This window comes from Oryzias latipes, chromosome 12 (genome assembly GCF_002234675.1).
Source record: "Oryzias latipes chromosome 12, ASM223467v1".
Taxonomy (NCBI): Eukaryota; Metazoa; Chordata; class Actinopteri; order Beloniformes; family Adrianichthyidae; genus Oryzias; species Oryzias latipes.
In genome coordinates this window covers 12,041,538-12,058,815 of record NC_019870.2, presented here as the reverse complement: position 1 = coordinate 12,058,815, position 17,278 = coordinate 12,041,538, and the positions used below count along the sequence as shown (strand labels likewise).

At 38.2% G+C, this 17,278-nt stretch overlaps 1 protein-coding gene across 2 annotated transcripts in view; it reads left to right on the top strand.

Moving 5' to 3' along the window:
- The first annotated feature begins 475 nt into the window (after positions 1-475).
- The window catches only part of LOC105358401 (regulator of G-protein signaling 3-like), a 143,095-nt gene continuing 126,292 nt past the window's right edge, over positions 476-17,278 (top strand). Inside the window, exons 1-4 of one of the 2 annotated variants that reach the window (XM_023960529.1) lie at positions 476-570; positions 1,133-1,201; positions 6,001-6,061; positions 15,320-15,407. In XM_023960529.1, coding sequence (XP_023816297.1) covers positions 482-570; positions 1,133-1,201; positions 6,001-6,061; positions 15,320-15,407 — 307 coding nt within the window. In that variant the 5' untranslated portion in view covers positions 476-481. Of the gene's footprint in view, positions 571-1,132; positions 1,202-6,000; positions 6,062-15,319; positions 15,408-16,281; positions 16,429-17,278 lie in introns of those variants that run through there. The other variant, XM_023960531.1, reaches the window with a different exon arrangement.

Below are 17,278 nucleotides of genomic sequence, written 5' to 3'. Positions count from 1 at the left end.
GGATGCAAATACTCTAATATACAGTATAATCAAACCTTTATTTTGGCAACAAGATTGGACAATATATTTTTTATAAATCAGGAATTAGGAAACTGCTTTGCAAATGATCTTATTTTTATCTTTATTGCCTCTAGATTCAATTTAACAAGTCTTTCTTCAACTTCAAAACTTCAAAATTATTCAAATTCATATATGTTAGTCAAACAATATTATGTGTATGTTTTAATAGTACTAATAACATGTTTATGTACAATATATCTCTTTTGGAGTTCTCAAAAGTTGTCAAAACCCCATGTTTTAAAGCAGTTGATCAATTTTGCATCTATGTTTGCAGTGTTGGAAGCAAAAAACATCTGTAAGGAACTCCAAGGCTTATGTAACTCATATGCAAAGGTAAGTGCTGCAAGTGATAATTATGTAAAAACCTATTGTGGAGTAAACAAGACGGATGCTTTACTTGTTGTTTGTTTTTCAGATTGGTATGTTTCCAGACTCTGATTCTGGCCGAAGGCAGAAGACTGACATGGTCCCTGATTGTAGAAACCCCATCTTTTTGCAGACATTTCACTTGTAAGGGATCATAAAATTTGAGTGACTATTGATTTTTTTTAAATACTATTTCCCAAAATTATTTGATACCAATGCAATGTAAGTGTGATTATTGGTTAAACCTATCTAGACTAATGTAAAAAAAACAAAAAAAACAAGAGCTCACTACAAATGCAAGCTACAAGCTATGAAACTGAAAGAAAGTATTTTAGGCTTTTTCTGTGGCAACAAAAAAAGGAAAAAGAATTTTAGCCTTTATTTAGTTCAAATAAAATTGACACCCTGGTTATTCTGAGAACCCAGAAACTAATATTAGTCAAATTAAATTAAAAGATTTTTGGAGTTTGTCCAGGTGTGCGACTTTTCCTCCTGTGCTACTTGTATATTTTATGTTCTTTAATATGCATTTCTTGGCTGCTGCAACTTTTACTCTGGAGTGTAAATTTATTATCTGCCCCTGGTCAAATCTGAATCTCCACAGAACAGCCTTCACAGAGAGTAACTACCATACATGTGTAGAATTTTCTTTGAACTTGGAATATTTGCTTGAAGTTTTATAGAAACCTTGCTTTTTTCTTTGCAGTGTAGTAAGTGAGGAAGATCTTCAGAAGAGACTGCTCATCACAATGTGGCACTTTGACTCTACAACAAGGTACCTGCTGGAAAAGTTCAGTGCAATCATGATCTGAATGAAAATGATCCAAACTAAGGACACTGTAAATGTAATTCATAAAAAAAAAAACATCCCTTCGGGGTAGGGAAATGCTGTTGTATAATTGATGCTGCTCCATGCAGCGCCTTTACCTCCTCATGAGTGTTTCTTTTTATGCCTTTTATGCCTGCCTGTCTTTGAGGCGGATAGAGTGAATGTGCTCCTTTCGCTTCCCTGCATCAGCAGTCCTAAGCTGCTGTTGATTTGGTCGGATGAGTCGCAAATTTGTCCTGTGTTGTATCAAGAGGGCAGCCAGAGAGTTTTATTGTGAACTGCAAACATGAAGAGCACCATGTTGTCGACATGGAGGCTCTCTGCAAAAAAGGTAGATTTACTTAATATCCATGCGGTTTGGTTTATCACCACACATTGTTTTTATGGAAACAAAACAAAAAACTCATTCTGCATGCTTTGAAATAGTGGATGCAGGCGCTGTGGTTTGGGGAAGTTTTACACCGGCAGCTGAGTTAAGATCATTGGATGATTATTAAGATAAAGACCTTTTTTGGGACTTACTGTAAGACAGATTAAAGGAGATTTTCTCTTTTTGGCTAAGCTTTACTCACACCAAATGCCTGCATGGTATTAATTGGGAAATCCAGGGAAGTCCAGTCCAAATGTTTTTAGTACAGTTCCACATTTGTCGTGTCACTCTGCATCCTTTTGACGCAATCTGTATGCTGTTTCCTTCAGTTATTTTAATATTTTTTTTATTCTTTCCTGCAGAAATATGTTAGATCCAGTAAAGATTGTGCCCTTTTTTTGTGATTAAAATCTTTACACTATAGCTACGTAATTGCATTTAAACAAACACTTACACTGTACATATGAAAGTCCCCCATGACAATTTTTTTTAATATTCCCAGTGGTGTTTTAAGTATGATTATGAAGTATTATGAAAGAAATCAGGAAAAAAAAACATATTGCATTTATATCTGAAGCCTCTGTTGCCAAAATCTCCTCTACATGGGCGTGGCCATTGGTGCTGAGCTGAGTAGCTCCGCCCTTGATCCCCCCTTTCTGCAAGCATGAGTGAAGAGCTTGACAGAAGGGGGGGGGGCACAACGGCACCAACCGACAGTGTCAGGAACTGTGAAAATTGTTGAATTCACTTGCACAGAGAATAAAATGAAAAGAAAGTGACTTATTACACATAATTTTCTAAATATGTGCGGGCAGTGTTAAACTTTTTTCTTAGCTGCACGGACCCAGAGGAAGGGTTACGTTTAGGATTGTGGGTTAGGGTTAATCTGCGTTCACAAGGAACACAATTTGCACAGTAGAGGCGGCCAGTTTCAGTGTGTCTGGCAGCAGTACGATTTCAGCATAGCGACGCAATTTGGTACCTCTCTGAACCAAATCGGCCAACAGTACCTGCCTGAACTTTATGATATTTTTCTTATTTTCATCAAGGCGATAATAAAAAAAGGTCCTCTGATTTTGTTCTTGTTTTTATCTTTACCCTCTCTGGTTAATACAGGAAAGAAAGCCTTCAAATTCGGTCAGAGCGAGAACACGAATGAGGAGAACACATTTGGGACTTTTACTTTGAGTTTAATTTTAAATATGTGCGGCCAACAACAAAATCCAGCCCTAAATGCACTATAAATACGTGCAGACAATGCAGCTATGTGCCATCTTCTTCTGTCTGACCTGAGCTTGTGCACGCTGGACGGGGCAGATCAGGGAGCTCGTGTAATGCGCATGCACTACTGGGCCGCTGTGACATCACAACAGCTCATTAACTCAAAATGGGTGTCTTTGCAACAGTTTACAGCGATTTAAAAAGAGAAATACTCAAAAATGCAAAATTGAAATTATTTTTGATTACGTTTGTTCTTTCATAAGAAAAATGCCACAAAGGCTTTAAGCTTTGCTCATATTTTTACACAAAACCATTCTAAGTCCCTCATAACAATTTTGCTTTTCATACAGTAAAATAGAGCAGCATCTGCTTGGCACATGCAGTCTGTCTCTTAAAATGAGCAGCTTTTATCCATTAGAACTGTTATCCATGTCCAACTCCATGGACATCTAGCTTTTGAAGGGACTGAAGGAAAAAAAAACTTGAAATCCACGTGTTGAGTTTCTGCTCATGCAAGTGAAAGCAGAATTTTTACAGCCTTGTATGGCTTGTATGTTAAATACAGGCTTATTTAAAAATAACTTTGGATCTGTTTTAGATGAAAAGAAGGAAAAATATACGCTCGATTTCTCTGTGGATTGCGAGTTGTCCTTGCAAGGCAAACATTAATAACTTAAAGGCGCTTATCGAGTTTTGAATGTGGTCTTCAGCTGCCGATCAGCAGGTTAAGCTGCTGATTAAGGTTTACTGTAGGGCTTATTATTCCCAGCTGGAGCTAGTGGAGCTTGAGATACCCCAGTAGGGATTGGATAAAGGTGCTGGAGACAGGGATGCCTGAGCATTTTATGTTCTCCTCCAAACCTAATAACTTGTTTTTTTCTCATTTATTCATCTTCTAAACCCGTTTTGTCCCTTTCGGGGTCACGGGGCTGCTGGAGCCTATCCTGGCCACTCGTGAGCGAAGGCAGGGGACATCCTGGGAAGGTCGCCAGTCTGTAGCAAGGCCACTCGTTTAGTTAGTAGATAAAATAATTATCTACATTTAAAAGTGTTATCATGAACACTGTGTAGAATCATTCCTTGTTTCATTCATTTTAACTTTGTTATGGTGAGCGGTAGGACCCCAAAGCAGAATCTGACTCCGAGGGCAGTTAAACAGTTTTTATTCCTCACAGGACAAGGAACAGAATTGGACAGGCAGCAGAATCAGGGAGCTAAACTGGAAAACCACAGATATGTAGAGCAATGGAAAAGTGATAATCCGGCATGGAGAAGCAACAGGCTCAGGCATTTAAAGACCTTGATGAGATGAGGATCAGGTGTGCCATGTAGGGAGGCACCAGGGAAAAAGTCAGCCACGCCCACCTGGTCACACTGATCACAACAAACTTTCAATGTTTGCATTGATATGCACAGAAGCTGAGAACAGCCTACCTTGCTTTTTTCTTCTTTTTTGTGCCTGTTTTCTCATGATAAAGACATCTACTAACATGTTATCATGAGAAAATTCTCCTGATAATGAGATAGTAGATGTCGTTGTCCCAAGATAACAAATTCTATTATTACGTGTCTATTATGACAAATTCTATTATAACAAATTCTAACGATAACACAGAATATACTTTTTTTCTACAATCCATAGCTTTGTCAGAGAAAATGTTGAACACCAGAAGAACTGATCAATTTATAATTGATTACCAGACTTTAATCGCGGTCTAACTCAGGTGGAGATTTTGCTGATGCTGTTGGTCATAAATTATGTCAAAACCAGTCGGCAACATTTGAGGAGAACTTTGGATCGGCCACAGCTGTGCAGGCAGCTGTGGTTCAGTGATCCTGCGGTTGTTGTCACTTTAATCAGTGACCAGATGAGGGAATCAGGTTGTCTACATGGTTTCAGAATGACGCATAGGAGGTGCAGGTGTTTTCTCATGATACTTGACGTTGTAATTTAACAAGACAACTAGCAAAAAAGTAAAAAAAAGCACGGTAAGCCTGTACGTAGCTTCTGTAGATTAAACTCAAAAGTACACATTGTAAACTTGAAGGAATTATTGAATATTTTGAAAAATAAATATAAATTATAATAAGAAAAATTTAAACCGAACACTGTTACCAAAAAAGTAACGTTTCTATGTATTTTCAACTTTTTATCCCGTTTCTCCCTCTTTGCTTTTAGTTCTCAGTTTCGATTCAGTTTCTAGGTTTTTGCTGCTGAGCTGATCTTATCTTAACATGGGGGCGGGGCTTTGAGCTAATTGGCTACTAGGACATGGGCTGTGTCCATGGGTTCCCACCCTACACCCTAACTACTAAAAAACTATATAGTGAAGGACTGTGTAGTGCCCTGGATTTTTAAAACAATTCGGACACCATAGAAAATGTTGTCATCATCGCGAGGTGAAAATCTAATTGAAATGAGCGTTTAACGACGACTATTTTTGAATCCAAAGTGTTCTGAAAATGAAAACGTTGATATTTTAATAAAAATAATTCAATAATTTCTTCAAGTTTGCAATGTGTACTTTCAAGTTTTAATCTTTTTTCAAATTAACAATCTGTTTTTTTTCCTTCACTTTTAGTTGATCCAAATTTGACCCTAAACAAATTACACCTGCAGAAGCTATGTTGTTCAAGAAAATGTATAAGCAAAGTAATATGTACAGAACTGTGTTGGTATTTGGCTCTTTTTTAAACTGAATGACAACAGAAAGCAGTTCAGCTGTTATTTTCCTGACATGCATTATGTCATTATAGCTCCACCAACAGCCACAACGCTAATGTTAATTTGTCACAAACTATTTTCTGGTGCATGCAGAACTGAATGATCCTATGGCATGTAGTTTCTGCACACACATGTGCCTCAGAACTGTAATCATACATAGCATTTTATCATAAAAAGATGTATTTTCAATTGTGACTTTTTCTCATTTGTGTTCCAAACGAGATTATTTTAGCAGTGTTAACTATTTCACACAGAAAATCCAATGTTTATAACAATAGGCTAGATTAAAGATAATAATGAACACCCTTTTTTTAAATTTTATTCCCTATTTTCTCTCTCCCACATAGGGGATTGGAGATCTATCCTTTGCTGTTTTACATATTTCCTTTGACCTGGTTAACTCTTTGTTGGTCCTCTCATCACCAACAGAATGAGTGAGCTGCTTGGTTGCATGAGCTTTGGTGTGCGCTCCCTATCAGATGCAGACAAGGTAAGTTTGAGTTTTGAGTATACTGTTTTATTCTGTGTGCGCTTGCCTCTCTGTGTTTTGGATCCATTAGACCATAAATTTAGGAGTTTAATTCAGTGTGAATGAATTCCAGTGACCTCAATAGTTTGGAGGAAACACTTTCGGGTTACTAGTGTTACAGAGCCACAGTACTGCCTCAAGATATTAGAGTGCAACACAGTTTGAATCACTTAGTGTCTGCAGTGAAAAGGTTATAAGAAAAGCAAATAGTGTTGTTGCACATACATTATGTCAGGAATGTTTCAGTGTAAATGTTTCTCTCTGGTGTTGTCACTGTAGAAAAAATTGTGTTATTTAATAGTTCCAGTACATTCTCCATAAAATCTTTGGGTAACACTTTATATTAAGATTACTTAACAAGCTTTGTTAACACATTTACAAGCATTATAAATGAATTTATAGGGTGTTAGTAAGACATTTATTAGTACAATAAGTCTAATAAGGTTTAGTAAATTACTTAGTTAACACATTTACAAGCATTATTATTAGGATGTTTTTAAGATCCTAATGATGCATTTACTGATATTATAGGTGCTTAACAAATGTGTCAGTGTTAATAAGCTTAATAAAATTTATTAACAACCTTTGTTAACCATTTAAGAAGTATTATTTTTGTTTGGGGTTCTAGTAAGATATTTATTAGCATTATAGACGCCTGACACAAGCCTAAGTGTTCATAAGCTTAATAAGTTTTATTAACTAATTTAACAAATTAATAGGCTTTATTAATGTGTCAGATGCTAGGAAGATATTTATTAGCATTATAGATGTCTTGCAAATACCTGAAAGTGTTAATAAGATTTATTAACATCTAAAGTCAGACCATTGTCTTCTAAATCCATATTACTAAACTGCTTATAAGCTTTACAAATGTATTAATTAACTTTGTTAATAGTTTATTAATTGTTTTGCAGCACCTCATCTAAAGTGTGGACGTTTTTAGCACAAACCACAAAGCATAAAGATTGTAAAAAGAACTTTATGACATTAAAACAGACTAAACATACACAAATCGTTCTGTAAAAGATATATAATAATTTAATTCAGACAAATAATTTAAAAAAACAAAAACAAAACATATATACTGGTGTTGGATGACTAGCATCATAGCTAATAAGGATGAAGTATTAGCATCTATCCTGAGTGAAACATTCATTGCAAATCCCATCACCAAGAGACAATTCTCTGCATTCAATGCCAACTGCATTCAACCACTGTTGCCTTGCTTCAAAGTCCACAAGAAAGTTGCACAAGCCAGTCATTTTTGGAGAACGAAGACAATAAACCTACAGGAGCCATGCTAAAGCTAACACGCTAACGACCGACCGGTACAGAATCAAAGATGGGCGGGGCTTTTTTCGTCACCTGTGTGAAAGCAAAGTCTAAGAGGCCATTTAATTGGCTGAAAGTGAGCACGCCTGTTTTGCTGATGAGTTTGATTGACAGATTCATTAGCCAATGGTGACATTAGTTAACCTGGGCAGGTTAGCGTGTTAGCTTTAGCATGGCTCCTGTAGGTTTATTTTCTTCGTTCTTCAAAAATTACTGGCTTGTGCAACTTTCTTGTGGACTTTGAAGCAAGGCAACAGTGGTTGAATGCAGTTGGCATTGAATGCAGAGAATTGTCTCCTGGTGATGGGATTTGCAATGAATGTTTCACTCAGGATAGATGCTAATACTTTATATCCTTATTAGCTATGATGCCAGTCATCCAACACCAGTATATATGTTTAAAAAAAAAATATTTGTCTGAATTAAATTATTATATATCTTTTACAGAACGATTTGTGTATGTTTAGTCTGTTTTAATGTCATAAAGTTCTTTTTACAATCTTTATGCTTTGTGGTTGTTTGTGATAAAAAACGTCCACACTTAGATGAGGTGCTGCAAAACAATTAATAAACTATTAACAAAGTTAATTAATACATTTGTAAAGCTTATAAGCAGTTTAGTAATATGGATTTAGAAGACAATGGTCTGACTTTAGATGTTAATAAATCTTATTAACACTTTCAGGTATTTGCAAGACAATCTAGCCACAGGGGTTGCAAGCCAGTTGCCTCTGTGCCGGTCCCAAGCCCGGATAAATAGAGAGGGTTGCGTCAGGAAGGGCATCCGGCGTAAAAATTGCCAAAATAACCATGCGAATCATCCACAACACTTTAGACATACCGGATCGGTCGAGGCCCGGGTTAACAACGACCGCCACCGATGCTGTTAACCTACAGGGTGTCGGTGGAAATTTGACTACTGTTGGTCGAAGAAAGAGGGGAGGCAGAAGGGCACGTGGCCAGAGAGAGAAGGGAAAAGGCAGGAACATAGGTTTGAGAATAGGGACTCTTAACGTTGGCACAATGACAGGGAAAGGCAGAGAGCTGGCAGACATGATGGAGAGAAGGAAGGTAGATGTACTGTGTGTGCAGGAGACAAGGTGGAAGGGCAGCAAGGCACGTAGTATTGGAGGAGGATACAAACTGTTCTATCATGGTGTTGATAGGAAGAGAAATGGGGTAGGTGTGATTCTGAAGGGGGAGTTTGTAAACAGTGTTCTAGAGGTGAAAAGAGTCTCAGACAGGATGATGAGCTTAAAGTTAGAAATTGAAGGGGTGATGGTGAATGTAGTCAGTGGGTATGCGCCACAGGTTGGCTGTGAGTTAGAAGTGAAGGAGAGATTCTGGAGTGAGTTGGATGAGGTCATAGAGAGTTTCCCCAGAGGAGAGAGAGTTGTTATTGGAGCAGACTTTAATGGGCATGTTGGTGAGGGCAACAGAGGTGATGAGGAGGTGATGGGCAGGTTTGGTGTGAAGGAAAGGAATCTGGAGGGACAGATGGTGGTGGACTTTGCGAAGAGGATGGAAATGGCTGTAGTCAACACTTACTTCCAGAAGAGAGAGGAACATAGAGTGACATACAGAAGTGGAGGTAGGAGTACTCAGGTGGACTACATCCTATGTAGACGAGGTCATTTGAGAGAGGTTAATGACTGCAAAGTGGTAGTAGGAGAGAGTGTAGCCAGACAGCACCGCATGGTGGTGTGTAAGATGACTCTGGAGGTCAGGAAGAAGAAGAGAGGGAAAACAGAAAAGAAGACCAAGTGGTGGAAGCTACAGAATGAAGAAACTTGTGAGGAATTTAGGCAGAAGTTGAGACAGGTCCTGGGTGGTCAGGATGAGCTTCCAGAGGACTGGGAAACTACAGCAGAGATTATCAGGGAAACAGGTAGGAAGGTGCTAGGTGTGTCATCTGGAAAGAGGAAAGACGGTAAAGAGACTTGGTGGTGGAATGAGGAAGTACAGGAATGCGTCCAGAGGAAGAGGTTGGCTAAAAGGAAGTGGGATGTAGAAAGGACTGAGGAAGGTAGACAGGAGTACAAGGAAGCGCAGCGTAGAGTGAAGAGAGAGGTGGCAAAGGCCAAACAGAAAGCTTACGATGAGCTATATGACAGGTTAGACACAAAGGAAGGAGAGAAGGACTTGTACAGGCTAGCCAGACAGAGAGACAGAGATGGGAAGGACGTGCAACAGATAAGGGTGATTAAGGACAGAGATGGAAAGGTGCTAACAACCCAGGAGAGTGTACAGAAAAGATGGAAGGAGTATTTTGAGGAGCTGATGAACGTGGAAAATGACAGGGAAAGAAGGGAGGAAGATGTGGTTGTTGTGGAGCAGGAAGTAGCAGAGATTGGAAAGGAGGAGGTTAGGAAGGCTCTGAAAAGGATGAAGAGCGGAAAGGCCGTTGGTCCTGATGACGTACCTGTGGAGGTATGGAAGTGCCTAGGAGAGACAGCAGTGGAATTTCTAACAAGGTTGTTCAATAGGATTTTAGAGAGTGAGAAGATGCCTGAGGAATGGAGGAGAAGCGTTCTGGTTCCGATCTTTAAGAACAAGGGTGACACGCAGAACTGCAGCAACTATAGAGGAATAAAGTTGATGAGCCACACAATGAAGCTGTGGGAAAGAGTAGTGGAAGCCAGGCTTAGGAAGAAGGTGGAGATTTGTGAGCAGCAGTATGGTTTCATGCCCCGTAAGAGCACCACTGATGCCATTTTTGCTTTGAGAATGTTGATGGAAAAGTACAGAGATGGTCAGAAGGAGCTGCATTGTGTGTTCGTAGATTTAGAGAAGGCGTATGACAGGGTGCCGAGGGAGGAGCTGTGGTACTGTATGAGGTCGTCTGGAGTGGCAGAGAAGTATGTCAGAGTAGTTCAGGACATGTATGAGAGAAGTATGACGGTGGTGAGATGTGCTGTAGGTCAGACAGAGGAGTTCAAGGTGGAGGTGGGACTACACCAAGGATCAGCTTTGAGTCCTTTTTTGTTTGCTATGCTGATGGACAGGCTGACAGACGAGGTAAGACAGGAATCTCCCTGGACAATGATGTTTGCGGATGACATTGTAATTTGCAGTGAGAGTAGAGAGCAGGTGGAGGAACAGCTAGAGAGGTGGAGGTTTGCTCTGGAAAGAAGAGGCATGAAGGTCAGTCGTAGTAAGACAGAATACATGTGTCTGAACGAGAGGGATCAAGGTAGAAGCGTTAGGTTACAGGGGGCTGAGGTGAAGAAGGTGCAGGAGTTTAAGTACTTGGGGTCAACAGTTCAGTGTGATGGGGAGTGTGGAAAAGAGGTGAAGAGGCGAGTGCAGGCAGGTTGGAGCGGGTGGAGGAAAGTGTCAGGAGTGTTGTGTGACAGAAGAGTGTCAGCAAGACTCAAAGGAAAGGTGTACAAGACAGTGGTGAGACCAGCTCTGCTCTATGGGTTAGAGACGGTAGCAGTGAGACAGAGACAAGAGGCTGAGATGGAGGTAGCGGAGATGAAGATGTTGAGGTTCTCCTTAGGAGTGACCAGGTTAGACAGGATAAGGAACGAGTACATCAGAGGGACGGCTCATGTTGCCTGTGTTAGCGACAAAGTCAGAGAAGCCAGACTGAGATGGTTTGGACATGTTCAGAGGAGGGATAGTGGATATATTGGTAGAAGGATGTTGGAGATGGAGCTGCCTGGCAGGAGGGCAAGAGGACGGCCAAAGAGGAGATACATGGATGTCTTAACAGAGGACATGAAGTTGGCTAATGTTAGGGTAGAAGATGTCCATGATAGAGTGAGGTGGAAAAGGATGATTCGCTGTGGCGACCCCTGATGGGAAAAGCCGAAAGAGAAAGAAGAAGAAGGTATTTGCAAGACATCTATAATGCTAATAAATATCTTACTAGCATCTGACACATTAATAAAGCCTATTAATTTGTTAAGTTAGTTAATAAAACTTATTAAGCGTATGAACACTTAGGCTTGTGTCAGGCGTCTATAATGCTAATAAATATCTTACTAGAACCCCAAACAATAATAATACTTCTTAATTTGTTAACAAAGGTTGTTAATAAATTTTATTAAGTTTATTAACACTGACACATTTGTTAAGCACCTATAATATCAGTAAATGCATCATTAGGATCTTAAAAACATCCTAATAATAATGCTTGTAAATGTGTTAACTAAGTAATTTAAAAAACCTTATTAGACTTAATGTACTAATAAATGTCTTACTAACACCTTATAAATTCATTTATAATGCTTGTTAATGTGTTAACAAAGCTTGTTAAGGAATCTTAATATAAAGTGTTACCAATCTTTGTTTTGTTTTTATATTTCTATATACTAGATTGTCAGAAGTATTCACTTACTCAGCCAAATATTTACGTTTAAGTGGTCCATTCACTTCCGTGCTCACACATGTAAAATTATGCACTTCTCGAATATGTGAAAAAATAGGCCTCAGTAATTCCTGACATGTTTCTGTCAGTTGTCACTTTAGAAGAAAGTTCATTTTTGAAATGTTTGTTACCAAATATTACGCAGTTAATTAATTTGGGACTTTGTCAATGAGCCACAAGGTAAATTTACAGAGAAAAGTCAAGGATGCTGAGGCACATGAGATTGCAAACTTTTTGCAGCAAACTGCCTCCATTAGACTCTGGAGCAGCACCATTGACTGCCTCTTCCTGTTTTCAGAATGACCAATATACAATGCATGACAATGGATGCACAAGTTTTATATGGAAAAACTTGACTGACTGAGAGAACATCCTACTATTAAGGTGCCATTTGTGAAGTGACAAAGTCAAATATTAACAGCAATATTTTTTGGTTATTTAGCCTGTTTTAAGAAAAAAATAAACGGGTTTCATTTTTCAAATGCGTATTTTCACATTTACCAACTGAGTATTTAGTTGGCAAATTAAATATTTAATTTAAAGTCAACTTTTTTATAATTATATATTTATACACAAACTAAATGTTTAGATGGTAAACTGAATATTTAATTTGATCAAATTAAACATTTCGTTTGCAAATTCAATATTAAGATCTGACCGAAATATTTATTTTCCAAACTAAACATTTAAGCTTTGTAACTGAATATTTATTTGTAAAATAAATATTTAAGTCCATAACTAAATATTTAGCTAACATGCAAATAAACTGGCAGATAAGCGAAAATGGACAACTACATAAAAAGCTGAATTTTGCACTCTCATTCTGTAATGCACTAGCCAGAAAGAACTGTTGAGATCTGGTGGTGAGATCCTGGCAAGATCCTGGTGTTAAACCAGTATGCTCGGATTTTTACCAGAGCAGGAGAAGCAGTAGGAAGCGGGAGAAAATTAGGAAGAAAAAAAAGACAGAAAACTGAACATTTAGCTCCAAACTAAATATTTAGCTCCAAATTAAATATATTGTTAAAAAGCTAAACATTTAATTTGGACTTAAATATGTCTTTAACAAATGTATATTTAGTTACATAAATGTTCTTACTTAAATGTTTAGTTTGGAAAAGGAATATTCAAGTCAGACCCAAATATTTAGTTTACAAAATAAACATTTAGTTTGTAAGCTAAATATATAATTATTAAAAAATATGTTGCTTTAAATGAAATATTTAGCTCGCTAACTAATTATTTTGTTTAGTAAATGTAACATTTATAAATACATGAATTAAAAGGTGAAAATATGCATTTGTAAACAAAGCTTGTTTTTTTTTGTCCTAAACCAGGCAAAATAACCAAAAATATTGATGTTAATATTTGACTTTACAAACAGCACCCCATATCCTACTCAAATAAATCTATTTCACTGTGCAGCCAAATTAAGTAAACTGTAATAAACAAACCTACAATATTTTAAAAGAAAGAAATTCACTAGAATTTAAACATCTTTCTTTCACTTTTCAAAAAGTTTTGCTATAATGTAGAATTGTTCGAATCCAATTTTATACGGCAGGCCGACAACCAAGAACATTCAGACTTCTACTTGCTTCCTGTAACATTTTTTTCAATTAATATTTAATTAGCTTAGTATGCTAATAAAAGAAATTTAGCTTTGAGTCACTGGAAGAGTCTCTCTTTATCCTCTTTGCTGCATCCGATGTTCTTTACACATTTTTACTCTTACACAGCCCAACCTCTCTACTTTGTCTCGTTGTATTCCAGAACGCAGTCTTGTTTATGAGCGCTCTGCGTTATTTTGGTAACTGGTTTACTCGCCTGTCATATCTCATCTGCCGTTTGCACCTGTTTGCCACTTTGTGCTCTTCACTTTTCTCTGTTATTCACAGTTTTTTTTCTTTTATTCCCTTTTCTTTGTCTTCTGTCTTCCTAAGTTTTTCTTTTGTCTCTTACCTCTTGGCCACACGAGCAGGGTAATATTGAACAATGGTAAAAGATCCCTCCGTTACTTTCAGTACACATGCCCTTTCCTCTCTCCCCCTATCTTCAAGAGAAGTTCACCCCCCTTTTCTTCCACATGTCCCACAGCCTGGAGAAATCTATCCACTAAGATGCTTTTAAAAACAGAAAATTATTGTCATCATCCATAGCATCACAATATTAAGCACAAAAGAACAGGGAGAGGTGTGTCCACTGAGTGTGCTCTAATAGGTGTGTTACATGAATGTTTTGTCATAATTTGATAGTTTGCTTTGTTGGTACAGGCTGCAATTAAAAAATGTACAAATAACATCTGGTTCATTAGACAGGGTTGCAGAAACAGGGCATCAACTACTGTGAAAAGAAGCAAATGGCAAGAAATGAACAAAAATGGGGGGAATGACAAAGAATCACAGTATACAATATAGTCTTGTGGACTGTTTCTCATTGAGTTATGAATGGAAACAATAAAGATAGATCAAGGGCAAATTGTCTTCATTATCTTTCTCAGCAATTCTACAAAGTAGATAAATATTACAACTAAGAGAGTGTCAAAGTTAATTAACCTAAAATGAGAAACGAACAACTTGAGACCAGAATAAAGCCTGAGTGTCAAATAATTAAATAGAAAGGATTATGAAATTATGAAAAGGGTGTAATGCTGTGTCCACATCAAACCCGTCTGCTGCCTCTCTTCCAACGGGAGTCAAATTTGTTGCTGGACACTTGTCCAAAAATGTGCTCATAAACTTGATGCTCCAGATACGTGTGGGAGAAGCTACTGTCAAAAGTTTTTAGCCTGATCACACATGTGAACTTTGACTGTATATCTCATTTACAATGCATGGAAGACACGGATAATGTCAAGAGACCAGGTTTATTTATTATGAAGAGCTCCACAAAGGCGTTTGTAATCACATCTTTATGTCTGAGTTCATGAAATCATTCAGAGATTCTCCCAGTACGGTGAAGTTCACCATCTATTACAGGAGCAGAGTCTGAATGATGGGTTCCGTCTCTCTGTGACCCAGTTTGACGACCTGCTGTCCTGCAATGGTCAGAGAAGGAAAAAAAAAGAATAAACTAGAAAATCTTTTTACTATTTACTCCATTGGAAAAAAGATATAAAGTACAGGAGGAGAATGATAAGATTCTCCTCCATGTTGGTTTTGGACTCAACCCAGTGATCATATCATTAACACAGCCAGAAGTCCCTCATTGGTTGATGCAACTTGTCAACCAAGTTCAGATGTTTGAATTCTCAATGCTCTGCTACGGCCCAAAACACAATGCCCAAAACTTGCTTCTGCCAGACGGACATGCTGCATCGGATGCTTAAATCGCACCACAGAACCTCTGATTGCATCTGTACAATGATTTAACATTGAAACTGGACAACTCTGATGCGCAAATTGCGTTCATTGTGAATTCAACTCAAGCCAGTGACAAAATAATGTGTTTAGGAGTTTATGCCTATTGTACACATTTACTGTCCACTGTCTCTGTGTTTGTCTGTTCCATAGGAGGTTCAAGGGTGGTACTACTTACTCGGGGAAGAACTGGGAAGAAGGAAACACTTGAAAGTGCCTGAACAACACATTGACACTGTAGGTATGTTAAGGGTCATATATAAAGTTGGAAAGCTCGTGTACAAAACATTTTAACTGGAGGATCTATCCATTCACCTTCCAAACCTGCTTATTCACTTCTATGATCATAGGGTTGCTGGAGCCTATCCTAGCTTCTGTTGGGTTAAGGCTGGGTAGAGCCTGAACAGGTTGCCAGTATTTTGCAGGGTCATATAATCACACTCACTCTTAGGGACAACTAAGAGACACCAATCAACCTATGAAGCGTGTTTTTGGACTATGGGAGAAAACCCACACATGCATGAGCAGAACATGCAAGCACAGTAAGGACCCAGTCAGAATTAGACCCAGGGTCTTTTCACTATGAGACATAAATCAAAATTAGGAATATTGTTTTCATTCTTTCCTCTTTAGATCCCCCCAAAAAATATATTATAGTTGCTTTTCATTAAATTTTGATAAAGCTGTTGTATATTTGGAACAAGGCTGTAATCTGAAACAAAATTTGTGGTTTTGGTTTTGAAATATTAAAAACATATCTTCATAAATACAAATTAAACTTGAAGGTGCACATGTAAGAGCAGCGATTTAGAAAACCAGGAGATGTAAGGACACACATGGAAATTATGGAGCTTAAAGTGTTTGATTGTAGATTATGCCTGAATGAAATGTCAAATGTCAAATGTTCTATAGGGTTTTGGCTGTTAAGCTTTAACGGTCCTCAGATTGTGAGGCGGGCGACTGGAAGCGAGGGATTAAGAGAAGGGCAGAACAAGAGATTGGGAGAGCGAATAAGGTATAAAACAGAGAGTGGAGAGGAGGGAGGATGGGAGGGAGGGAGGGAGCTGTCTGGATGAAACCCTAGCACGTCACAGTTGCCACAGAGAGAGAAAGAATGAGACGGAGCTCTCCCAAACCATCCGCTGCTGGAGTGGATCTCCTCTTTACACAACCAAACACACTTCACGCACTGATACATTTTTCCGGGAAATCTGTTTCTTTCTTCTAAGCATCTTTGAGAGCTTCTTCTTTTCCTACTTCAGGTATGTTTCTGTTTGTAGTTGGCGTGTTGCTTTTCTCTGTTTGTAACCGGCTTTTGTGAGTCAGCCTAAATTCAGACCAAATAATGTTAGTTTTGTGTTTGTGTCATTTTCTCAAATGTTCAAACAACTATTTATTTAGGGAGCAGGATATTGCAAGGCTAAGCAGAAACACTCTGTTTGCCAACATGGAGGATTTTAGGGATGCTTCATATTAATGTTCTCTCCTGTCATTCTGATTGTTAGCCATTTATTTTCCTTTTTTTTTTGGCATTTTCTCCCCTTACATATTAATTAAAATTTATAATTTGCTTTTTTAATCATTTTTTGCTACAGTTACTCTAAACTGTAGCCCCCTAATGGACCTCAGCTTGACTGGATTATGGATCGGCTGGCATCATGTTGACCCTGTGACACACAAGTATTCCCTTTTGTGCCCTACACACCCCCAGTGACCTTTTCTTATTCACATTTCCTCTCCCTGAGAAGACAGGCACATCACAGGGCATTAGCTAACTCATCCCAATTTACACTTCTTGGCTGAACTAGGCTAATGTGTTTCATGCAACTTTAAAATCCGTTTTATGCTCCTGTGGATGGAAATGGAGCAGAGATGGTGGATTGTAAAAGAATCAGCCAGTAGGAAAGATTTGCAAAGCCTGTACGAGTAGACCCCTAAGTTTTTAGTCTGAAAAGTCTGGAAGTTTTCTTAACTGTTAAGTCTGACAGGGGAGGGAAGGAACAATGCAAGAAGTTATAGTGTTGTGCATTTTTTACACACACCACTTTGAGACAAAGGTAAAACGTTTTTGTTGGCAGTATTAATGAATGTAGAATGTTTTCATCTTTCCCA